At 48.1% G+C, this 25,646-nt stretch overlaps 1 protein-coding gene across 2 annotated transcripts in view; it reads left to right on the forward strand.

Moving 5' to 3' along the window:
* TRPM8 (transient receptor potential cation channel subfamily M member 8) overlaps positions 1 to 19,295 on the forward strand; it is a gene marked incomplete at both ends in the record, with an annotated part of 37,540 nt that extends 18,245 nt beyond the window's left edge. The window contains 16 exons of one of the 2 annotated variants that reach the window (XM_084209734.1): positions 159 to 261; positions 1,215 to 1,333; positions 2,314 to 2,604; positions 2,922 to 3,017; positions 3,577 to 3,706; positions 4,686 to 4,831; positions 5,325 to 5,437; positions 6,024 to 6,231; positions 8,676 to 8,767; positions 9,463 to 9,601; positions 10,342 to 10,513; positions 11,344 to 11,521; positions 14,768 to 14,958; positions 16,646 to 16,745; positions 17,927 to 17,960; positions 19,245 to 19,295. In XM_084209734.1, the coding sequence (XP_084065860.1) occupies positions 159 to 261; positions 1,215 to 1,333; positions 2,314 to 2,604; positions 2,922 to 3,017; positions 3,577 to 3,706; positions 4,686 to 4,831; positions 5,325 to 5,437; positions 6,024 to 6,231; positions 8,676 to 8,767; positions 9,463 to 9,601; positions 10,342 to 10,513; positions 11,344 to 11,521; positions 14,768 to 14,958; positions 16,646 to 16,745; positions 17,927 to 17,960; positions 19,245 to 19,295 (2,163 nt within the window). Of the gene's footprint in view, positions 1 to 158; positions 262 to 1,214; positions 1,334 to 2,313; positions 2,605 to 2,921; positions 3,018 to 3,576; positions 3,707 to 4,685; positions 4,832 to 5,324; positions 5,438 to 6,023; positions 6,241 to 8,675; positions 8,768 to 9,462; positions 9,602 to 10,341; positions 10,514 to 11,343; positions 11,522 to 14,767; positions 14,959 to 16,645; positions 16,746 to 17,926; positions 17,961 to 19,244 lie in introns of both variants that reach the window. The other variant, XM_084209735.1, reaches the window with a different exon arrangement.
* Between the last annotated feature and the right edge of the window lie 6,351 nt (positions 19,296 to 25,646).

The raw sequence follows: 25,646 nt of genomic DNA on the forward strand, positions 1-25,646 counted from the left end.
TATTTGGGTTTGTTTAAATTTGTTAAAACCCAGGACTGATGAGAAGCAGCTTTGCTATGATGTGGTGGCAAATTTCTTTTTAATAGGAGATCTGCTACTAAACAGCCTTGATAGCTTTGAAACACAACTCTTCTTCTTCTTTTTTTTTTTTTTAATAGATCAAAGAAGTCCTTGAGAGCCCTCATTTACTGACAGTGATCAAAATAGAAGAAGCTGGAGATGAAATTGTGAGCAATGCCATTTCCTTTGCCCTGTACAAAGGCAAGTACTTGTTTTTCTGAGTTTGTTTGGGGATTTAAAAATAACTGGGAAAAGAATGGCTGTTTATTCTCTAGAAAAGGTTTCCTTAGAGCAGTGCCATCTCTCTAGAGCTGAGCTCCTGCCACAGTGTGGAGCCTGCCTTCCTCTGAAGGGGTGTGGGCAGGCTACAGCAGCAGTATGGGATCTCTCAGGGTGGGAAAGATCCAAAGCAGGTAACTGGGAAGGCACTTTGGAGAGCCCTGGGGATGCTGACAGGGCCCCACTGGGAATCCTGCAGAATCTCTCCCATCTAGAGGGTGCAGGACTCTGAGGAGCCTGGAGGAAGTGTTGTGCTGATCTTGGTCGTGAGGTGCTCCTGGCAGCTCCTTTGTAGCCTGTCATGGACCATAAATCCATCCCTGAGCCTCCAGCCCCCCGCTGGGAAGATGTGCATGAGTCTGGGGAAAGCCCTTTGGAAGGAATCTTGTCCTGGCAGTGTGTCACAGTCACATTCTCTGGAAAAATCCCTTCACCCAGGGTTTTCTCCTGGGAAGCTGAGAAGCCTGAGAGAGAAAGGAAAACAATTCTTCTCTCATTTGCTTCTCCTGTGCTGTGCTCATGTGGAATGTGTTTGGAGATTGTTCACCCACAGGTGATTGTTTCAGTGCATTCTGCTGGGAGTTGTTTTGGCTCTTTGGCCAGTCAGGGCCAAGCTGGGTCGGGACTCTGGAGAGAGTCACCAGTTTTCATTATTATCTTTTTAGCCTTCTGTAAGAATCCTTTCTGCATTCTTTAGTGTAGTTTAGTTTAGTATTCTTTAGTATGATAAAGTAATAAATTGGCCTTCTGAGAACATGGAGTAAGGTTCATCATTCCTTCCTTCATCTGGGAACCCTGCAAATACAGTAGTAGTGTGAGAAGCAGAGATGATAAATATGCCTGGCCTTAACCCAGAGGTTGTTCCTGCTCTGCAGCTTTCAGCACCAACGAGAACGACAGGGACAACTGGAATGGGCAGCTGAAGCTGCTGCTGGAGTGGAACCAGCTGGACCTGGCCAGCGACGAGATCTTCACCAACGACCGAAACTGGGAGGTACAGCCCCCTCTGAGAGAGGGCAGGGAGCTCTGGGGAGGGACACAGCCCAACAGGAGCCCTGTGCCAGCACCTCAGCCTCTGTGTTCACAGTGTCTCCTGCTCCTGTACTGACACATTCCATTCAGCCTGGAGAAGAGGAGGTCAGACCTCCTTGGAAGCTGTGGTAGCTCCCATCTCTGCTGTCACAGGGACAGGAGCCCGGGAGCAGCTGGAGCTGTGTCAGGGGAGGCTCAGGCTGAAGATCAGGCTGTATATTCTTCCCCCAGAGGGTGCTGGGCACTGCCCAGGCTCCCCAGGGAATGGGCACAGCCCCAAGGCTGCCAGAGCCCGTGGAGCATTTGAACACTGCTCTCAAGGATGCACAGGGTGGGATTGTTGGGCTGTCTGCAGGGCCAGAGGTGTCAGACTTGATGATCCTTGCAGTCCTTTCCAACTCGAGGTATTCCATATCCATAAATGACCCTTTTGGATCATTCCAAAATGATCCATTGTCGCTCTGATTTTTTAAGATTTTCAAAGCTTTCTGATGTTGACATTCTTGTGGGGAACTTTCTCACACACTTTCTGTAAATAACTCATTGTTTTGCATTCTTTTATGGAGGAGGAGAATTTGATGGACAGTTGGTTTGTCCAGTGTCATTGGAGAGGTGGCACTGCCACCCTCCAACCCGCTGTCACTTTTGGAAATCTATAAATGTTAGAATCAGAAAATAAACTTCCCCTTTTTACCTTGGAAAGAGCAGCATTGTGTTGTCTCATGTCCCATAGTGACAATCCATCATTCCATGATGACCCATTGTATGATCAGTGGTAGCAAAGGTGATCTGCCCATGCCAGAAATGCTCTGGGCCATCCAGCCAAGGCAACTGTGTACAGAAAAAAACCCTGATTGTGATGAAAACGTGACAGTGACCATGTGTCAGGCCTTAGATAAGGGAGTCTCACATGATCCCTAACGCTTTTCCATTTCTCCCTAGTCTGCTGACCTGCAGGATGTGATGTTCACAGCCCTGGTGAAGGACAGGCCCAAATTTGTCCGGCTCTTCCTGGAGAACGGCTTGAACCTGCGCAAGTTCCTGACCACGGAGGTCCTGAGGGAGCTCTACACCAACAACTTCAGCAGCCTGGTGTTCAAGAACCTGCAGATTGCCAAGAACTCCTACAATGATGCCCTCCTCACCTTCGTGTGGAAGATGGTGGAGGATTTCCGGAGAGGTTTCAAAAGATATTACAAGAGCAGCAAGGATGAGATGGAGATACAGCTCTCAGTGAGTGATGAGCAGTTTGATCCTGCTCTGAGTGAGGTTATCTCAGTGGTTAAAGCAGGAAGTGCCTTTTACACAAATATTCTTTAGTACCAGCTTCAGGAAAAGCAGGGAGGCTGATTGTTCCTTGTCAAATACAAGGCTTTAATAGAAACAGCAACTCACAGCAGTGTGAGGCAAGTGGCAGAGAGCTGAGAGAAGGGGTCGGTGAGGTGGCTGTGAAACAAAGAAAATACAAAAACAGGAGAGTCCCTGCTCAGATTTGTTCCAGTTGAAAACATTTGGTGAGCTTGGGTCTGAGTTCTAGCTCTCTCTTTCAGGAGGAATGTCCTATCACAAGGCACCCATTGCAAGCTCTGTTTATTTGGTCTGTTCTTCAGAACAAGAAGGAGTTGTCCAAAGTCATTTGGGAGCAAGTAAGTTGAGTTTAGTTTATTTCTCTTTGCAGGCAGTGCACTGGGGTTCTGTGTCTTTGGTTTATTGGCCTTTGAAGGCCCCCCATCCAGCTTCAAACACAACACCACAAGAGATGATTGCTAAATGACTCTCAGTAGGTTTTATATTGCACATTTTGTGTCTGGATGTGGACTTGATACTTTCATTTCCCAAGGTTGTGTGTGAGTCAGCAGTCCACATCCTCTGTCTGTTGTCACCTGTGCCTGAGCTGGGATGCTGAGTTCCCATTCTGATTCCAGGTGTTTGATTGAAATCCAACTTCTAATTTGGATTAGACAGTAATGTAATGGCTGTAGAATCAAATAGATCATTCTGGACTGGGAACTGAGAAGGTGCAAAATGGAGAATAATTTTCAAAGGATTCCACCTGGTGTAGTGGAAGGTGTCCCTGCCTGTGGCAGGGGGTTGGGATGAGATAGACTTTAGGGTCCTTTCCGACCCAAATCATTGTGGTTTCAGGGTTCTGTGATCATGTTCCCTTCTCAGAGGGATTTGCATGACTTCACTCTCTCTCCACAGACCAGAGGCTGCACTTTGGCAGCCCTGGGGGCCAGTAAGCTCCTGAAAAGCATGGCCAAGGTGAAGAATGATATAAATGCTGCTGGTGAGTCAGAGGAGCTGGCTAATGAGTATGAGACAAGAGCAGTAGGTAAGTGCCTGCTCTGTGAGTCCCTAAGAAAGGTAGTGGGAAGGGTCAGAGACCGGGGAATTAAAAACAAGATATCCAACATTAAATACATGTTTCTTTTATGTCAACACGTTGATTTTACTGCTTGGAAATTCCTTCCACACCATTTGTTCCCAATAGAAATTTTGTGTCCTGACTTAAGAGCTTGGTTTCAAAAGGTGGGTGTTGTGAAGTTGGCTTTTGGGGGTGGAGAATTTCTTTCAGGGGGAAGAAAAGCTACTTAGCTCCACTGGCAAGGCTGAAGAAGGGTGCCCACAAGCTGGAAGGAGAATATGGAAAAGGGGAAACTTTCCTAATGAATATTGGTGGTATTCAGGTTGGGAAAAAGCACCCTTCAGATTTGTGGGAGTACTTCTGGGCAGTGAGAACAAGTTGCAGGTAAAGAGTAGACTGATGGTTCTCTGACTTTATAAGGACCAGCTCAAGGCCTTGCTGGAAATATCTTGCTTGTTTCCAGAGGGTATCTCCTATTCCACAAAGCAAAAACTGCTTAAATAGACTTTTTTAAAGGTACCTACATCCCTCAGGCCTGAAGATTTAGCAAGACACTAAGGAGTGAACAGTGCACTTCCCAGTGAAAAACCTTCAGATGCTGACTATTTCAACCCTACTGTTAATTTTGGACTGACTATAATTCATCAGATCAGTGCCAAACAGAATTTAAGAAAAGAGGATGAAGCAAGTAGATTTACTGAGTCATTTAAGCAAAAACTCAAATTTTTAGTGCAGAACTAAATGCTCTGTGTGATTTAGTGTTACAGTTTTCCATCCAGGCTCAAACACTGTGTCAAAAGTTGAAGATGTACAAGTGGGGTTGCAAAGGGATGCACAGTCATTCTGCAGTGCTGAAAAGGGTTCTTTGATGTTACAAATATTACACTAAAGATATTTGCACCCAAGTTGGTGGGAAATTGAAGTTGGAGCTGCTTCTTCCTTTCAGAGCTGTTCACTGAGTGCTACAGCAATGATGAAGAACTGGCTGAGCAGCTGCTGACTTACTCCTGTGAAGCCTGGGGAGGGAGCAACTGTCTGGAGCTGGCAGTGGAGGCCAGAGACCAGCAGTTTATTGCCCAGCCAGGTGTGCAGGTAATGGCAGTGAGGGAAAGGTGTGCAGGTCACTGGAGCTCTTGTGCTCTAACTGGGGGTGTTGGATCTTTTATCCACAAATGTAAATCAGGAGGGGGGAAAAAAAAAAATCTTGGCTTGGGGCTGTAAATCATAATGAACTGGGTAATAAAGGCTGCCTGGAGTGATTTCTGCTCCTGGCTTGCACAGTGTGGAGGTAATGCCCAGCAGAGATGAGCATTGCATGGAATGCAGTGGTTTATAAGTGTTTTATCAATCAGGTCAACTCCTGCTCAGCCTCATTTAAACTCCTCATCACGGAGATGGAGCATGGCTGCCCTGAGGAGGCAGCATGCTGAAACCTTTCTCTTTTGTTGCAACAGAAATCTCTAGCATTTTGATTGAAATCTCAAAGTTTGGGGTTTATTTTTACTAAATCAAATGTTCTAAATAGCATTCCTAGCTAATTTTGTTGCTGTTGGAACAAATGAGGGTGTTTCCTTCTTCCCTGCAGAATTTCCTCTCCAAGCAGTGGTATGGAGAGATTTCAAGAGACACCAAGAACTGGAAGATTATACTGTGCCTGTTCTTTTTCCCTTTAATAGGCTGTGGTTTCATCTCATTCAGGTAATCAACTGACTTTTCATTAGGGGGAAAATTTTTCAGAAGGAAAGCAAGTTAATTAATTGTGGATTCTTAGGGCAAGTCAGGCTGGGTGGAGATCATCCAGCCCAACCCTGTGATCACAGGGTCAGCTGGAGCAGGTTGCCCAGGACTGTGCCCAGTTTTGGAATCTCCAAGGGTGGATGGAGACTCCACAGGCACTCTGAGGAAGCTGTTCTGGTGTTCAGTCAGTCTTAGATAAAGGTAATGAAAAGCCAAATGAGCTTTTGACAGGTTGTGTTTCACTCTGATCTTGGATTTAAGGTCACAGAATCACAGGATGCTTTGGGTGGGAAGGGACATTAAAGCTCATCTTGTTCCACCCCCTGCCACGAGCAGAGACACCTTCCTCTATCCCAGGTGTCTCCAAGCTGGAAGATTTACCAGTTTGCTGGAGTGCCTGAGGGCAGTGGATGCAGGATGTCTTTACCTCTGAAGTAACATCCTGTGCTAGACTTGGCACCCTTTGCTCTTTCACTTTTAAGAACACGGATGTTTCCAGGCATTAAAAGCTATGCTTTCAGACCTTTTCCCTCTTTTAATTCCTCAGGAAAAAGCCTGTGGAGAAGAGTAAGAAGCTCTTCTTATATTATGTGTCTTTCTTCACCTCCCCCTTTGTGGTCTTCTCCTGGAACGTCATCTTCTACATTGCCTTCCTGCTGCTCTTCGCCTACGTGTTGCTGATGGATTTCCAGAAGGAGCCCACGGCCCTGGAGATCATCCTCTACGTGCTGGTCTTCATTCTGCTTTGTGATGAAGTGAGACAAGTAGGCAGCTCTTGCAACCCCAGAAAGTTTAGTGCTAGAGCCACAGCCTCGTGGCTTTTCCCCTCCAAGGCAGTGTAGGTGCTCAGGGGAGCCATTTCCCAGCAGAGCTGCTCAGGGCTCAGTGAGGGGTTTTTTCCTCTGGTGTTTAATTCCTGCTTGTGCCCTTGTGGCTGCAGTGTCTGTGCACCAAGAGGATGATGATGCCAGTGCAGATGTTTCCCAGGAATGCCTGGCTTGCCAAGGCAGTTGGTAATAAAGGGTTAGATTTAGCACATTTATCCTGGTTCAAGGCTTTAGATTAAGTCATTCCTGCCTCTCTTCTCTAGATTCCACCCCCTTTATTTTTTATTTTACCAGTAAGCTGCATGCCTTTATTTATTTAGCTTTTAATCATCTGTACAGTTTCTGGTGGTTCAGTGTGGACTCAGGGACCAGCTGTGATGTGGGAACAGCATGTGGGACTGCCTTTATAGCCAGCCACTTAGCTGGTATCTTCTCCTCACTTCACATGGAATCTGGAGGGGTTTGGGCAAGCTGGTCTCTGCCAGTCTGTGGCCAGAGCAGTGGGAGGATGCTGGGGCAGTCAGAAGAGCAGTGGGTGTGTGGGTTTGGTGCTGCTTTCTGACTCTGCTGTAAGGCCTGAGTCACCTCATGAGTGTTTGTGGGTGATCTGCTGGATCATCCCACCCTGCAGTAATGTTTTTTACTTGAGCTCAGATGACATTTCTGATGCTGCTGTCACTGTGGTCTTTTCCCTTCTTAATAATCAAGGTGGAACCCTGTTTATGGCAACTTTACTTGCTAAGAAAATGGGGGAAAAGTGAAACAGTTTTTTTGCCATGAAAACACTAATGGAGTGTTTGTTTCTGCTGATTTAGGTTCTGGTGTCTCTGGACCTGTCCTTGCACATCCTGTGTGTACCCAGCAAAAGTCCTGGGGAAAACCTTAGGGATAGAAACCTTATTTTCCTATCAGTGTCCCCTTTTTCTTACTGCCCTGAGCAGGTAGAACTGCTGCAATTCCCTTTAGTAACTGGTTGTCAGATTGTACCAATTTGGCAGTGGAGGCAGCTCAATTTGAAGATTTCAAGTTATCTGTAGCCAGTGTTCTGGCTGCAAAGCTGTTTTCCTGAGGAGGAGAAATGGAGCAGAAAAGCAGAGCAGTGTCCCAATCCTCTAAACTTCTTGGGGAAATTCCTCCCTGAGACAGACCATGTGTACATTGCTTTAACTCTGCAGCAAAATTGTCTGTGTCCTTTGTACTTAAAGAAATAAAAGAGAGGGGTATCTCAGATTGTGTTTTCACATCCAAGGCAAAGTCAGAGCAGCTTGCCTGGGGTCCCAAGTAGCTGCTGCAGTCAGATAACCAGTTCTGGAGAGAAATCAGCCCTTGGTCTGGAGCAGTCTCTGAACTGTAAGGCGCTGGCTCAGCCCTACTTTCACTTCTGGTAGTCCCAGGGATTTGTAAGTAGCTGGAGCTCTCCCAGTCCTGTTTAGAGCCCTAGGGAAATTGGAGAGGCCTTTTCCCTGCTGTCTCCTTAGCCACATGGTGGTAGCCTCCAGCCAGGTGAGTGGGTGGGCTGGTGGGGTGTGAAGGAGAGCCCTGTTTATTCCAGTGGAGGAGGAATCTGGACAGAACCTCTGTGCACTTCACCTCTCAGCAGTAGGAACTGCTTGGAATTTGGAGAACTGCACCTCAGTCCCAGATGGTTTGTTTGATTTAGGGAGCTACTGGGCAGAGACAGCACCTAGGAGAAAGCTCCCTTTGATTTCTGTTTGTTTCCCATAGAAGCAATAAGGGCAAAATTGCCTTCCTTGGCTATGCCAGTTAGAGATTCACTGAGCAGTACTCTCCAAAACTTTGATTATTTCGGTGAAAATTGAAATTCAAAAGAATTATGATTGGGGAATGCAGTTTATTTCTCCAGGCCTGGCAGAGGTCTGTCCTAGTGAAGCTTCTTGTCCTCATGAGTCACCTCTGAATGGACTCCAGAGGTTGGTTCTTGCACAGACTTGGGATCCAGGCTGCTGTGCCAGTCAGTCTGGGCATGAGCAGGGACTCTCACTAGACTTACAATTCAGAAATAGAGAGCTCTGTAATGGAAAGAACAAATTAAATCTGCATCTTGGATCCAAAGCATGTGCATGTAGCTGGGGGCAGATTAGTGAATGAGCTCTGGGAAGGGAGAGAAGCCAGGATGCATCAGGTAACCTTAACCTGTGAACCCCCCTCCCCCCCAGTGCTTCCTGGGTCACACCAAGACCCAAAAACCAGCTTGCCAGTAACCTGTGGCATTGCTGGATACACTAAATCCCTCTTTCTGGGGAAATTGAAAGCCATCTGAGCTCTGGTGTTATCTGTTGTGTGACAAAAAGCTAACTGGGCAAGGAAACTGTGCTGTGTGGAGGTTACTTTCTGTTCTTTTTCCTTGCCAGTGGTACATGAACGGCAGCAAGTATTTCTCAGACCTATGGAATGTTATGGATACCCTTGCAATCTTCTACTTCATAGCAGGGATTGTGTTCAGGTGAGCAGTGCCTTCCCTTGTGTTCATGTTACAGCTTTGCTTCCCTTCCTTGCTGGGTTTTGACTACAACCTGTAATGAAATTTTGGGGAGCAGTGTGTTCATGAAATTCCCTTTATGAAGGCCCCAAATATTGACAAAAAAAAAATCAGGGGATCTTTAGGATTTTTTGTGGCTCCTGTTCCTGGCTATTTAGTGTGACCACCTGGGCCTTGTGTTATATTTAAGAGGACTGTGATTGTCCCTACAGCAGCCTAACAATGCCATTATCTCCCAGAAGCTGTTCTACACGATGGGGTCAGCTAAAAACCATGGCAAAGAAATGATGGAAACACATTTATCCAAAGCAATTGTTCAGTCAGCTGTAACTTAGTCCTTGTTGCCTCAGGGCAGTGGAGCAGTTGTTGCACTGTGGTGGTTTCAGAGGGCTGTGGGAGTAGCTCCAGGTACAAATTTCCTTGCTGTTAATAGCTTTAAGGGTAAGGGAAAAAATGAGCAGGGAAATGATGCATGTCAGGAAGGAAGGGCGTAACAGAGTGTGCACTGACCATCTCTGTCACCTGTCATGAGATGGGGGAGGTTTGCTTTCCAATTACTCACCTTCCACTCTCCATTTCAATGTTTCACTGTGGTTTTACCTGATTTCTGCATGATTCACCCAAGGCTTCTCTTTGTTTTCTTCTGCTGTCTCCATCAGGCTTCACTCTGATGAAAGCTCTTGGTATTCCGGGAGAGTAATTTTCTGTTTGGACTACATAGTTTTTACCCTGAGGCTCATCCATATTTTCACAGTTAGCAGGAATCTAGGACCCAAAATTATTATGCTGCAGAGGATGGTAAGATTCTGGCAGCTATTCAAGAGAGTCTAAGTAAATGATGTGACACTTTTTTTTCCCCTTCCCTCTTGAGAGCGAAATCACCATGTTCTGATGATGGCAGCAAGTTAAATCTGCTAAACAGGATGAATTAAGATTTAAATGGGATCTAATTAAGAGTAGGGCATTTTTCTGTGTCAAGAGAGAGAATAAGGATCAGGCTGAAGAACAGAAGAGGAAATTTGCTTCCTGGTAGCTTTTGTCTTCCATACCTCAAACGTTTCATTGGTATTTCTGTTACTCCCATGAGCATTGCCCAAACAAGACGGTGATGATAGAGGGTATAGGAGGAGGATTTTGCTCCTCCACTGCATCCATCACATGAGTACCTGAAGAAGAGGGTTGTGAGGATCCTCTCATACAGTGCCAGAAATTCATGAGACCATTGGCCAGAGTGTCTGGGCTGTAAATGCTGGTTGGAAGCCATCCAGAGTGGCATTCATCTCACAGGGGTGAGGTGATCCACAGTCCTTTTTACCTGGTTCTGGCTTTTGTGGAGCCTGTCTGATGCCAGGGGGATATCCTGTATTCCAAAACATGCTTTTCTTTTATGGTGGCATAAATATTTTTGAAGTTCTCTGAGTGGGAGCAGTCAGTTATTACCACGTGTGTTGGTGAAACGAGGAGCAAAAAGCCATCCATGCGTGGCTTGCAACAGACCTGCAGTGGGGCACTGATTGATGCCTGTTGTGCTTTTCCAGATGATAGATGTCTTCTTCTTCCTCTTCCTCTTTGCTGTGTGGATGGTGGCCTTTGGTGTGGCCAGGCAAGGCATCCTGAGGAAGAACGAGCACCGCTGGGAGTGGATCTTCCGCTCGGTCATCTACGAGCCCTACCTGGCCATGTTTGGCCAGTACCCCGATGACATTGATGGTATTTACCTTCTGGGGGCTCTCTCCTGGGTGGGTCAGAGGTTCTCTCCTCCTAAAGGTTGTGCTGACCCCTCACCTCCAAGTCTAAAGGGGAGCAGGGATGGAGGGATGAGGGCAGGAGCTGGGGCTGGGCCCATGTCTCGGTTTGGAGAGCCAGGTGTTTGCTAAAGAAGGCAGGAGCCTCCCGCTGAAATGGAAAATGTGAACCCTCCTGCCCTTTTCTGAATTGCTATAAATTTTAATTTAAGGGGCTCTCAGGCAAAAAATATGGGAGCAGGGAATAACAGTTCTTTAATAGGGAAGAAAATAAAAGTATAAACAATGCAGTGAACTACAACAACACTGACAGAGTCAGAACTCAACCTGACACCCTGTGGGTCAGGGTGTTGGTGGCAGTCCCATTGGAATTGTGGCTGCAGCCCTCTTGGAGTGTCAGGGGTGGTTCTGCTGGAGCAGGGGGTCCTGTAGAAAGGTGCAGTCTTCCTCTGAAGATCCAGGGGATGAGAGCAGCTGTTCCTCTGGGAAATCCAGTAGAGAAAAGCCCCGCTGGTGTTCCAGAATCTCCACATTATATCTGGGTAGGAATGCTTGGCTCTTCCCTCTGGGCTCCCATCTCCCAGTGGGATGCTGTAGTTCTTGTCAGCCATGCAGTGACATTCAATAGCCTGTTATCAGCAGATGTCTCCCCAGTTGTGAAAGAGATAAGGAAAACTGCCCACTTAACAGAAGACAAATGCCATACAGATGGCAAATAGGACAGAGTTTGCTTGGCAATCCAGGATAGCCCAGCAGAACAGCAGCTCACTGTTTGCTCTCCCCTCTCTCTCTGAGGTACCACCTACAACTTTGACCACTGCACCTTTTCTGGGAACGAGTCCAAGCCCCTGTGCGTGGAGCTGGACGCCAACAACCAGCCCCGCTTCCCCGAGTGGATCACCATTCCCCTGGTGTGCATTTACATGCTCTCCACCAACATCCTCCTGGTCAACCTGCTCGTGGCCATGTTCGGGTGCGTACCCAAGGGGCCTTCCTGGGCATCCCCGCACTGGCATTTCTCTGGGAAAGGGAGTGCACTGCTGGAAAACTGCAGGGAGCCACCTCTGCCTCTGCATCTGTCCCTGCAGCCTGGGGAAAGCTGGTGCAGTGTCCTGGGGAGGGATTGCTGCCTGTCCTTGGCCTCCATCTCTGAGCATCTGTCAGCGATGGAGAGAGACAGGGAGACTGACTGGGTGATCAGAATTTGATTTTATTGTGGGACACAAATGCTTATACGCTATTTCAGGGAGACTAGTAATGTGTGCTGCAATGATTAGGTTAAAGTCACATACACAAATTATGCATATAACAACATCTCTTGCTTGCAGAGTTTAATGGGATTTCCTTTTTTCAGTAAACCCGTTTGGTTTAATCTTGCAGTCTAATTTTCAAAGTTCTGTTTGCTTTTGCTGAGGCATCTTGTTATCAAATGTCTTATGTTAACTAAGTCTAAAGTCTGTCATCTGTCTTGTGTCTTTCAACATTTTAACAAGCATCCTCTGAGCTGTGGGTGTGGTGGTAACCCCTGTGGGCCACACAGGAGGGGATGCTGGATCCGGGCCTTACCAAGTGTGAGCTGCTGCCCAAGTGACCTTGCTAGAGTGTGGCATTTTTGGGGTCCCCAGGACAAAGGAGGAATTGAGAATCTGACTCCATGTTCTTAGAAGGCTAATTTATCATTTTATGATATTATATTATATTAAAAAATACTATACTAAAACTATACTTAAAGAATAGGGAAAGGACACTTACAGTAGGCTTAACAAGATACTAAATAAAAACTTGTGACCACATCCAGAGCCCCAACACAGCTGGACTGTGACTGGTCATTAAGTAAAAACAATTCACATGTTGGATAAACAATCTCCAACCACATTCCAAAGTAGCAGACACAGGAGAAGAAAATGAGATAATATTGTTTTTCCTTTTTCTCTGAGGCTTCTCAGCTTCCCAGGAGAAAAAATCCTGGCGAAGGGATTTTTCCAGAAAATATGACAGTGACACTAGAATGAGCAAATGAGTTATTCTCACTCTTCAGGACACTCTGGTTCTATTAACCTGAGCTGCTGTGTGGTGAGGATGGGTCTGGTACTGCTTTGATGGACCTGCCATTTATTGTTCTGGCTTAGACCACAGGCAGTGGGCCACATCCCCCTGGGACATACAAAAGGACTTTGTCCTGAGAAGTGCCATCACCTCTAGACCAGCAAGGGCAGGGAACGTCCTCCTCAGCTTCTCCCAGAAATCTTTGTTGCAGCCGCTGCAAGCTGTGACATGGAGTTGATTTAATCCTGGGAAGTTCCTCCTATCAGACTTTGGGGGTGTGTTGCCTTTGTGTCTCACTTGGGAATGCAGCTGGATTGGTGCTGTGGCTCTGTTCCCAGCCCTGCTCCTTTTCTGCTTTGCACTCACAACATAACAAGAGTACTCAAAACCTCTGGCCACCCTTTCCTGAGGACCACTAGGTTTATTTTTGTGTTTTGATGGTACCTTGGCAGGAAGTTGCTTTGGCAACAAGAGTGTTGACAGGACTCCTGGGGCTGCTCAAGAGGATCTCTCAGCTGAATGACACTGCCTGCGTTTCCTGGCCTGAGATGAGATGTTTGAGTGTGATAAGTTGAGAATGCCTCAGATTCAGGTTTTGGTCTGACCCTTTCTCCCCAGGCTGACCTGGACTCTGAAGACAGTCAGAAATGTTATTTTTGGCAAGGCAGCCAGGTTTATATCTGTGCCTGGGGACAGACAAGCATGCTCATGCTCCCTAGAAAGGGTGCAAGTACCTCTCAACAGTGAAGGGAAGTGTAGCAGTGAGCCAGCCCTACCCTAAAAACCTTCAATATTTGCTAGAACACTTACTTTAACAGCACCTGGTGGTAAATACTCAAGTTTATGCTGTTATGCCAGTAAAAACCCTCTAGTTTTTGCCAGTTGTATTTATGTTTTAAGCAGAAAGAGAAGCTTCACCAGGTGAAGGTTTGCATTTATCTCACGTAAAGGTGCAGCAGGCTCGCAGCAGAGGCATTTTGGGAGCATCCATCTGCCCCTTAATGTCACACTGAAAGGTCAGGCAGCCTGGGAGCTGGGTCAGGGTCTTACCAAGTGTGAGCTGCTGCCAAGTGACCTTGCTAGAGTGAGTAAATCAGTTATTCTCACTCCTCAGAACACTGTGCTTTTATTAACCTGAGCTTGCTCCTGTGGTTGTTGCTTTGCTGGGTTCATGCAGTGAATGTGCCATGGGTTTGATCTGTGCCTGGAGTGTCCCTAATACCTCTACTACAAATCTCAGTAGCTTTTACGTTTCTTGTAAGTGTTCTAATTTTAGATTTGTTTTGTTTTGCCTTTTTTCCCTAAGAAAGGAGTTATCTGCTCAGTTAATAAGACACAATATCTTGTGAAGAAGCATCCTGTTCTCATGTGTCTAGGTTAGAAGAAGATTGCTTAGAGCTGAGGTAGTAAAAGTACATGGAGTATTTTCTTCCTATTCAGATTTTTTCCAGTTTATTTGTTTTTTCAGGGCTTTTTTTCCTACTTAGTTCCACCCACTTGCAAATTACTGACTAAGAAGAACAAGCTAAATAACCTCATAGTCAATAAATGAATGACTGAGGCCCCTAACATCAGAAGGACATGGAGGTGCTGGAATGAGTCCAGAGGAGATTTTCCAAGGGCTGAAGCCCTTCTGTTCTGGAGCCAGGCTGGGAGGGCTTGGGGTGCTCACCTGGAGAGGAGAAGGCGCCAGGCAGAGCTCAGAGCCCCTTGCAGGGCCTGAAGGGGCTCCAGGAGAGCTGGAGAGGGACTGGGGACAAGGGATGGAGGGACAGGACACAGGGAATGGCTTCCACTGCCAGAGGGCAGGGATGGATGGGATGTTGAGAATTGGGAATTGTTCCCTGGCAGGGTGGGCAGGCCCTGGCACAGGGTGCCCAGAGCAGCTGGGGCTGCCCCTGGCAGTGTCCCAGGCCAGGTTGGACACTGGGGCTTGGAGCACCCTGGGACAGCCTGGTGTCCCAGTGGGATATCCTGGGACAGTGGAAGGTGTCCCTGCCCATGGCAGGGGTGGAACTGGATGGGCTTTGAGGTCACTCCCAAGCAAAACCACTCTGGGATTCTGTGACTATAAAACCATGCCCTGGTACAGCAGAGGAATGCTCTGTTCTTGGCTCTGCTGCAGCTTTTTGGTGAATAACTAGTGCTGGGTGTGTTCTCTCTTTCCCATCAGCTACACAGTTGGATCAGTGCAGGAGAACAACGACCAGGTGTGGAAGTTCCAGCGCTTTTTCCTGGTGCAGGAATACTGCAGTCGCCTGACCATCCCCTTCCCCTTTGTCATCTTTGCCTACATATTCATGGTGCTGAGGAAATGCTTCAAGTGCTGCTGCAACAAGGAAAGCAAAGAGCCATCCATTTGTTGTGAGTTGGAATTTTCCTTGTTGCCCAAAAGTCACCTCTGCAGCAGGTGCACTGCAATTCCTCCATGGCATCCTGTGCTTATTCCAGGCATTTTGTGCTGTGCTGTGCTAGGAAATTTCCCAGGGCCATGTAGACTTCTGTCATGCAAATCCACTGTGCTGCTGGAAATCTCTTCAGTAAGATTCAAGTTTAGATTTAGTCAGTGCTCTCTTGTCCAAGCCATTTCGAAGTACAATTCCCATGTGAGTGTAAATCATTAAGACTTCAGATTATTCCTAACTCTTTAGGGCTGCCTGTGCTGTTTCCCAGCTTTGCAAGGTTGTGGGTTTGGCTTTTTTGTAAATTATTATCCTTGCTAAGGAGTGACTGAAAGAGAATAAACAGTTTCCACGTAGCCAAATGAGCAAACCACCTCAAAAATGTGGCAAGTCAGTTCTTGAGCTGTTTCTCCTTTAATTTCTCTGTCAGAGGACACAGATAGGAATTGTTTTAACAAGCTTTCCCCCCACCTCTCTAACAAATGTAGTGTTTTTTCAGCTGAGAGAGCATAAGTTGAGTTAATTGACAGGCTTGTTCCTATTCATCAGCAACCTGCCTGTTGCCCTGCAGCAGAAGCTGGATTTGTTACCAGTTTAGGAGGAAGAGCCTGCTTTGGGGTATAAAATTGCTTAGCACTAAATCATTTTGGCTGTCCAGATTGCTGTGTGGATTCCTTGCTGGGGAAGCTGCTGGATGGCAGAAATTCCTGCTCAAATGATGCACAGTGGATGTTGCAGCTCTGAAAGAATGGGAGAGTTAATTAAAGCCAGAAAATTATTGTGGTTTTACTGATGATAGAACTGTGTGGAGGAAGCATTTGATGTATTGACTGTTGTAAAATCCTGCCTTCCCCATTTAACTCTTATGGAAATGGTTGGGATTTTGGGTGCTTAAATGCTTGTTGGAATGTGGGAGAACAGCTGAGGTGTGTGTGAGCTCAGAGGAGCACTGGGTGGAAGAAAGGGACTTTAGCCCTGAGCTTCTTTTGTCTCAGTTAATTTTATTGTTTTATTTAAACCCCTGTGCTTTATGCCATCCTCTTGGATAAAATGCTGAAGTATTACCCTGGAGGGCTTTGATGCCTCAAAGTGGGCTCCTCTGTATCAAGTCTCAAATTTACAGCACCACCACAAAATGCTTCTTAGAGAAGACAATACTTCATCATTCTGGAGGGCTTCAGTTCAATGAAAAATCACACACTGTGGTGCTTAGAAGTGTTACTCTTAATGATTCAGTATGGGATAATGTAGAAATAAATGGAAAGCTCAAACCCAGATGGGAACTTGCTAGAATGTCCTGTACCTGTTGAAGCAGAGGCACCAAGACTCAAAGAAGTCCAGAGAGACTTTTGGAGCTTGGAAGGTTGGGAGGTGGGAGGGGGTTGTTTTGTGTTTGTTTGGCTGGTTTTGGGTTTTATGTTTGCTCATATTTTGTATTTTTAAGTGACTGTGGTTGCCTGGAGCATTCAGTGCAAGGTGTTAGTGTCACATCTGTCAGAGCTGAGTCAGGAGTGGGCAGTGGGGCTGCGAGTGCTCAGGATCTGGGGAAGGGAATCATTAACCTCAGAATGCACACACTGACCCAGCCTTTTTGCACCCTGGCTTTGGAAAGGCAAATTAAGTGCTTTTTCTTCAAATACGTTTCCCAGGCTCAAGAAATGAGGACAATGAAATCTTGGCATGGGAAGCTGTCATGAAGGAGAATTACCTCGTCAAAATCAATACAAAAGCAAATGATTCATCAGAAGAGTAAGCCTGCCCATTTTTGTCTTCATTCTCTATTTTCTCTTGAACATTTCTAGTGAAGGCAAGTTTTCAGCAGCTCTAAATGTTTACAAACTAATGAGTAAGTAAGCAAACTCAGCATAAAGATGCTTTTTATTTCTAAAGTGAAATGGTGCTTTTTTTGTCTGCTGAAGACAAGAAAATGCCTTCCCATGGTGTTTTGAGATGTCATCATGGGAAGCAGTGCCACAGCTGACTCTTGTTGCAGCATTAGTTGAGGTTGGATATTAGGAAAAAGTTCTTTATGGAAAGGGGTTGTCCAGCCCTGGAGCAGACTGCCCAGGGCAGTGGTGGCACTCACACCTCAGGCTGGGGATTTAAAAGCCATATGGATGTGGCACTTGAGGACACGAATTAGTGGTGGAACTGGTTGGACTCAATCTTTTCCAACCCAGATAATTCTATGATTATATATTTAGCAGAGAATGTTTACCATTAGATGTGGAATCTCAGACATTCCCACAGCAGAAATCCAGATGGAGATGTGTACTCAGTAGCATGAGTAGTGAAGACCTCTGAGGAGGGGAAGATGATCTTTAGAATCACGGTATTTGGAGCTTGGACATTTAGACTTGGATGTTTCTTTGACTGCCAGCTTATGGAAACATTATCTTTAGGATCTGTCTCACTGTTTTCAGAATAATAGTATAAGAGAAAAAAGAAACAGAAAGAAAGCAAGAAAACACAGCACTGCTAGAGAACAAATCCCACTCTGTATGATTGTTTAACTTTGCTAACTTCTGGCAGCCTTAGTATTTCCCTTTATCAGAGAGAGCTGATAGGAACGGGCAAGAAAAATCAGACCCTTCCACATCTGTGGGCATGAACATTGCTGTTCACAAATAAATGTTTAGGTTCAGACTACCCAGAGACATGCAGCGTTGGAAAAGAAGTCAAACAAATATCAAAACCATCTCCTTGGTACTGGAAGCCAAAGTGTCTTGAGAAGGAAAATGGAATAGCATCCTGCTAATAGTGATTTACATGTTAGTTCATTTACTTGTACTAAAAATGATGCCAGTCACGTGCAGCCCTGCCTCCCTGGGAGGATGGAGCACTGGGGGGAGGTGGGGTGTGGTAATTAGCCAAGTTTTCTTTGGTATCCAGACTGATCCCTTTGCTCTGTGTTCTCCTTCTGCTTCTAGGATGGTGCATCGGTTTAGACAACTGGATGCAAAGGTACTTCTGTCCCAGACTGCTCTGGGGAATGTAATTCTCTCTGGTAAAGCAGGGGGGGTGCCATGGCAAGGACAATGAGCCTCCCAGAGTCATGTGCAGTCTTTGTCACTGTCACCAGGACCCCATTTTAGCTGGGCTTTTTCACCGTGCTGTTTTAACTCCATGGACAGGAATGTGTAGGGAGTGTAGTGATTAGGAGAAGGGAACGGTTTTGAACACAGAGCAGGGTTAGATGGGATAATGGGAAGGAATTGTTCCCTGTGAGGGTGGGGAGGCCCTGGCACAGGGTGCCCAGAGCAGCTGTGGCTGCCCCTGGATCCCCAGAAGTGCCCAAGGCCAGCCTGGATGGGGGCTGGAGCAGCCTGTGTCCCTGCCCAAGCAGGGGTGGAACACAATGAGCTGTCAGGTCCCTTCCAAGCCACAAGAGCTTCATATTGTGCAGGAAAATGAAACAGAAAGACACTTGCTTAGCACTGGAGGAGTGTTTCTCAGTATTCCTTGAGGGATGGAATAACATAGAAGCAATTTCCACCTTAAACTGCAACACTGAGCTGTGTAACAGGCCCATGCAACAGCAGTGGGAAGAAGGGGGTCACACACCTGACATGTCCCCTTCCCAAAGGTGTCTGTCAAGTTTAGCTCCTGGTGCTGTTGGTATGGGGTAATTAAGCAATAGAAAGCTACCAATCTGCCAGAGAGCACATTATGAGAATTGCCATACAAATAATCTTTTTATGACTGTGATGCTGAAAAGACCTTCAAAATGAGCGCTTTCTGAGGCTTGACTAAACTATCTATTTGGCCTCTGAAGTGGGGAGTGGCTTTGGTATGAAGCACAGACTTTTGAGAAGCTCAGGGGTGAAAAGAGCCACATATACTTCAGAGTACCTATTTTGGTTGCTGTCAAATAATTTAGATTACAAAATGATAGTTTGGTTCCCAAGACTGAAAGGGAAGTGGTGAGCCAGTCTGTGGCTAGTGATGCTGCTCTTGAAACTGAAAGGAGATCCTCCTAACCTTAATTCTGTCCTGAAAAGAAACACCCATCCCTTGCTTCTCTCTTCTGGTAACTGCAGGTTAACTCACTGAAATACAGAGGCATCAGGGCTCGTTGCATTAATTGCCCTGATGAACACTGTAATTGGGAGTGTCCTCTGGAGCACTCTTGCATTTGGTGCAATACTTGAATAGGCAATTACTCATTACTTCCTTTTCTCATTAGCATTGCTTTCCTTAAGCTAGATGGACTTTATCAAAATAACCTCCTTCTTCTTTTTTTTAAAGCTCTCTGATTTGAAAGGCCTTCTGAAAGAGATTTCCAGTAAAATTAAATGAGTGCAGCTGAAATCCAAGAGCAGCTACTGGAGCAGGGTAAGCCCTCTTTAAATCCATTCTCTGCCTTGAAAAATTTTACCGGCATTTATGGTGTTGAATTGGTGTGTCTTTGGAAGGAGAGCTACTATTAATTGTTGATGCTTGTATTCATATTGTCTGATACTGGGAAAGAAAGGAGACCTGAATTTTGTTCCTAATTTGTGTTTTTCTTTCTGAAAAATAGTTTTCCATCTGGGGTTTGGCACTGTTTAAAATACCTTGTTTTGTTCACTTGCCTTTGAAAAACTGTTACTAACCCAAGGTTATTTTAGTTGTCTTTGTGTTGGAGGGCCTCTAAAAAATGCAGGGCTGCTGTGCTGGATCCTTTACCCTTGGTCCCTTTTAACTCTGAAAAGCAGGTAACCCAAATAGAAAAGACAGAAGTGAGGGCAGGAGTAAGGTGTATTTTTCCACTATCAAAGTGGGGCATTAGGCTGGATCACTGTAGCCTTCCTGTGTCCTGTACAATAAGCTGCAGTGTGAGGAGCTGACCCAAAGCCTCTGGTGCAGCTGAGTGCCTGGTCATCAGCCTTGTGTACTTTCACCTCCAGTGTCAAGGAAGAACTGGCTTGCATCCCACAGTGGGATGTGAAAGGCAGACCGAACACAGATGGATGCAGAGAACACGGTCATCTTTAGAGACAACAGGTTAAGAAGTGTAACTGTTGAATGGGACAATCTGGAACAATTTGATCAGCCTGGACATTAGGGCCTGGCTCCTTGTTCAAGAGTGGTTTTGTCCAAGAGAACTTAAACCTGTGCCAAACATTCCCCAGTCAGCTCACTGTTTTCCTGGGACAAGTGAATATTCACTTGACCTAAGTTCCATTTAGTCAAGAATGACTTGCAAGCACCTAGTAAAATCTACAAGGATCACCAGTTCCTGGGCTGGTTCTAGGATGTGCTGGACTCCAAGTTGCCTAAAAAACAGGCTGTAGAATAGTGGAACTCTGGAGGCCATTTAGGTCAGCGCAGATCAAAGGGAGCTGCAGTGTGGCTGGAAAACAGGCTGTAATTAGATACAGTGGGGCAGCCTGGGACAAGGGACAGCAGCTTATGGTGGAGCTTGTGGAAAGGGATCTCTCATTACAGATGACAGTGCCTTCAGAAGAATCCTAGGATCCCAGAATGGTTTGGGTTGGAAGGGACCTTAAAGCTCATCCAGTTCCACCCTCTGCCATGGGCAGGGACACCCTCCCCTGGACAAGGCATCCAGTCACCTGAGCTGATGTTGAGAGGATGAAAGCAAAGCCTTGAGGTGGGCTGGGAGCTCTACTCTCCAATTCTTTCTGTTGCTCACACAGGTACCAATTCATGAAGAATAATTGCTCGGAGCTGGCAGTAACCCCCAAGCAGATGGCAACGGAGGCACCAGACTATCATTGTCTCAGCAGGAGTCAGCAGGATTTTCTTGCTATTTTTATTTTTGTTGATCAAACAGCCCTTTCTGCTTGTTGCAAGGTTGTGGGGAAACAGGCGATGACTGCTTATCTCCTGACATGATTCCTGCATTACCCAAACTCTTCTCATCTGCCCTAATGTCCAGTGGCAGCAATTAGTCCTTGTAAGCTGCTGTTGCAAAGCACTCCTATTTCCAGGAGTTCTGCTACTGTTGCCAAAATCCCTTTGCTTTTCCATTTCACTCAAAGGGACCTGTGCATGGGTTTCCTTCAAGCTTGTCTGAATGAATGCATCTCCCTTCCATTCCGTCCTGTAGTAGCTGGATCTTGCTTGTTTTATGCACGGGCTGTCTGTCAGAATGCAATGGATTTTGGCCTCATCCACCGGAGGAAAGCCTTTGGTCCAACCCTGCAGCCCTATTTCAGATTGTACAGGAACATTGTGGATTTGTTCCCACTCTACCTGAAACCTTTCAGCACTGCAGAAGTCCAGCTACTACAGCCCTGCATGGGAGAGACATTAATTCATCTAGGAAGTGTTTCCAAAGGCTTTGTGGGCAATCCTTGCTTGGTTTCATTAGTGAAAATTTGTATCCCGGGAATGTTGGAACTCATTTGACTTTTCCAACGTGTGTTTGCTGATGCTTGCATCTGGAAATGGAGAGGAGATTGTTGGGACCTTTAAATAGATCAGTGCTCGATATGGTGAGGTGGTGCTTTGTGCTTTCTGCCTAAAATAGCAGCTGAATTCTGTCACATTTGTTTGGTATAACTGAGAGCACAGCCAACTGAAGGCACTACAAATAGCATTTATTTACATGGCAAAGCATTGTATCAATCTTCCTTCCCAGTGTCTAGGAATCATGGAATCAGATACTCACCAGAGGAAAGGACCTGCAAGGATCATGGAGCCCAAGCCCTGGCCCTGCCCAGGCACCCCAACAATCCCACCCTGGAGCATTCTCCAAATGCTCCTTGGGCTCTGTCAGCCTGGGGCTGTGCCCATTGCCTGGGGAGCCTGGGCAATGCCCCAGCACCCTCTGGGGAAGAACCTTTTCCTGATCTCCCACCTGACCCTGCCCTGACACAGCTCCAGCCATTCCCTCAGGTGCTGTCCCTGTCACAGGGAGCAGAGAGTGGAGCTGTCCCTCGGGAGGAAGCTGCCAGCCATGCTGAGATCTCCTCCCTCTCTTTCCTCCTCCTCCTCCTCTCCAAGCTGAACAAGCCAATTGACCTCAGCTGTTCCTCATACAGATTCCCCTCCTTTCATCTTCATGCCCCTCTTTGGATACTCTCTGCTAGCTTTATATCCCTTTGGTACGTTCAGAGAGGTTGCTGCTCTTCTCCCCCTGCATCTCATGATCCAGCTGTACTATATGCTGTGCATGACACCATCCTGGAAGATCCAGCACTAACAATAGCAGTGGTACCTGTTTACATGGGGAAATAATTCCTGCTGAAAAGTAAAGGAGCCAGGCTTTCACTGCCTAACATGGCAGTTAGCTTGCATCATAAGTTCTTGAGATGAGGTTCCTTTCTGGAAATTATTTTTCCCATATCATTTGTCTGCCTTGGATGTGAAAATTGTGCTTTTTGTTCACTCCCTTCCTATAAAAAACCTGTGGAATCCTTTAAACCCTACAGGGAAATCCCAAGGGCCTTGCCTTGGAAGAATACACTACAGAGTATCCACCTAGGCTGAAAGAGAAGACTTCTGCCATGGAGCCTTGCAACACTATGATCCACCCCTGTTCCTTCCCCCGTATGTCCCAAATTTTCGTGGTTTCTCCCTTCCCTGTTTCCTCATTGGTTGTGGTACCCCGGGTGGCCAGCCCTGTCTTCCCTGAAAGCCAATCCCCTTTGTGCTGCCCCCATTTGCCCACTGACACCTATTTAACCTTGTGCAGAGCACATGGCCAGGTCTTAGTCCCTAATCCCTTTGGCATGGTGGATGCAATAAACTTTGCTGGAATACATCATACAAAGACTTTCCTGTCTTTGCTCTGCTGAGCTATCTGTGGTGTGTATGTGTGTGCATGCACTTGAAATGGCTGCTCTTGTGGCCTTACTCCAAGTGGCTTTGGAAGGAGATGCTTCGAAGAAGGCTGCAGCATTGCTACCACTTTGCCACGTGGAAACAAAAACCTGCTGTGTGATTGCCCGAAGCTCTAGAGATCTGTTGTTGTGTGAATGTAACTGTTAGGCTATTGTCTGTAAGGTCTGAATTCTGGAGTCAGTCCAGGTCCAGAGCTCTACCCAGGGGTGCCAGCCTGCCCCCCACATGCTCCTCCCTTCCCAGAGGCCGCGAGCGCTCTTCCCCAGGCTCCCGTGGGCCCGAGCCGGGTGCCCACGGAGCCCCGGCCCGGCGGGGCTGCGGGCCGGCACCGCGGCTCCCCGGGCAGCAGCCGGCCCTCTGCGCCCTCCCCTCGGGAGCCCGGCGCCAGCGGCTGCTGGCCGCGCCTCAGGGCTGCGCGGGCAGGGGAGGCCGGGGCTGGGCGCAGGCATCGCCCGCCCAGGGGCTGAGCCCGCGCCAACCCTTCCCTCCTGCCGCTCTCTCCAGCTGGCAGAGGACAGGAGCAGAGCGGCCGAGCACATGCACCGGGCCCTGCGCTACCTGGAAAGCACACAGGAGTCCCTGCGAGCGGCGGCCATCAGGTTCATGGGTGAGCCACGAGCCCGGGCTCCCTCCCCGGCCCGCCGCAGCTCGGCCCCAGCCCCGCCTGCTGGCCCGGCAGCGCCAGCCGGGCCCGGCGCCGTGGAGCCCTAACCTGCCCCCCCCCAGTGCCCAGTATTTGGAGTCAGCACCTTCACGCAGGACACGGGACCCTCCAGGGGCTGTTGTCTGAGTGCAGACAATAAGTGGCAGAGGCAGGGCTGGCGGTCAGCCCGGCCCCTGGCAGCTGCCTGAGCCACGGTGCCGTGACCGAGGCCCCCCTGACCCAGAGCTCTGGGCCCACAGAGCTGCTGCCACGATGGCGAGGGCGGCCATGGCTCCTCCAGCAGGGCTGCGGAGTCCCTGCTGCCCCGGCGGCTCTGGGCCCCGCAGAAACAGCACCAGAGTGGGCTCAGGAACAAGTACAAAACAAGTCTACTTTCTGCACATGCATTGGCTGCTCCTTTAGGGTGCTCACACCATACTCAGAGAAAAAGAACACGTTCTCTTTCTCCTCAGAGTTAACGCTGTCTTCTGTACTTTGCCAATGCACCAGATATTAGCTGCTGGCCTCAGACACACAAACAATACTGCACTAAACTTTAAACTTGACTGTTTTTTTATTCCAGAATGCACGAAAACCCTGGGGGCTCCTTCTGCTGCCCAGAGGCCACAGAGCAGGGCAGCATTTGCTGATGCTCTGAGCCCTTCCCGTGGGGCTGGCTTAGACACCTGGGGCCAGGGATTCCTTCCAGCCTGGGCCACTTTTGGTGGGCTGGGGGCGGCCCCGGGGCAGGCGGCAGCAAAGGGTCCTTTGTGACACGGTGCAGTACGGTCACCGTGGCATGGAACCATGGAACAGGACAGGGTATCCAACCAAGGGCCCTTTGTGACACCTGGTGACATAGGAGCTGGCAGTGACCAGAGCACACCAGAGTGCTCGGAGGAGGCGACGGGACAGGACGGGACAGAGCGTTGCCGTGAGGAGCCCCCGCACAGCGCGCTCGGTCCTGTCCCACCTGGAGCTTTTCAGAGGCATTGTTCCTGCAGCTGAGGTTGAGGCCAGACCACAGGATTTGCTGACCTGTGGCCTTCCAAGGCTTCTCTTCTGCACTGCCCTCAAGGGCAGAGCGTGGAGCTTTTCCAAAGCATCTCTACTGCAAATAGCAGCAAATCCAGTCAGAGACATGGAGCAGAAATCCCCGAGTGTGCCCAAAATGGCCTCGGGGGAGGAGGAGGAAGAAGGCCCTGGAGCTGCCCCAGCACAGGAGACTAAAAAGGTGGTGCTCTTCCAGCTGCTGAAGGAGGGTGAGTAGCAGAGCTGAGCCACATGACTGGTGTCTGCAGCCAGCTTGACCCAATGCCATGCCATGCCATCCCCTGGGGACATGCCCACTGACAGGACGGAAGAGTGGCTGGGCAGACACCCCGCAGTGGCCGTGCTCCATCCCATGGGGCATCCCGGGGCTCTCCCTGCCTGGGGAGTGCAGGGCTGGGCTGTGTTCTCCGGCCTCTCCCGCAGCCCCTCAGCTCTGCCTGCGCTCTCTCTTTGCCAGATGCAGCCCTGGACAAGACTCAAGAGCAGCAATCCAGCCGTGGCCGCTTCCACAGCACAGCACAGGTACCTGCAGCCACCCCCAGCTGGGCTGGGCCTGCTGTCCCTGCTCAGCTGAGCACTGTGTGTGGAGCAGTCCATGCAACATCCCCGGCTTCCTGCCCTTCTCTTAACACTCATTTGCAAATATATCAAGAGTATTCAGGAGGGCACCTGGCTCAAACCATACTCTCCCATTTTCCAAACCAAGACCAGTTCTGCACTACTGTATATGCTTGGAGAGGAAGATTTTTCCAATCCAAAACAAATAAGCAGCATGTGGCCAGGGTTTGATCCTCCCAGGAATTGCTTGGCCTCCCAAGCCACGCCTGCGGGTCCCTGAGAGCCTTTGAGGCCACATGGCAGTGTGGTGGGAAGGGAAGCACTTCTCTGGGGAAGCTGGGAGTGTTGCTCCCTCTGGCAGTTTCCAAGTCTCCCTGTGCCTTCTCCAGGTGCCTGCCATGGTGAGGAACATCCACCAGTGGCTCATGGCCAATGATTGTGCTGAGCACGGGCTGGACAAGCCCCTGCTGGATCTTACCAAAGAGCAGCCAGCTGACGTAGTGATGACACTCCTGCGAGTGTCCCCATCCTGTGACAGGTATGGGGCCCACCTGCCCAGAGGGCTCAGGGCTCCCCAGCCCATCACCCTGTACAGCCTGGCC

The sequence above is a fragment of the Fringilla coelebs genome (genome assembly GCF_963513975.1).
Source record: "Fringilla coelebs genome assembly, chromosome: 7".
NCBI classification, from domain to species: Eukaryota; Metazoa; Chordata; class Aves; order Passeriformes; family Fringillidae; genus Fringilla; species Fringilla coelebs.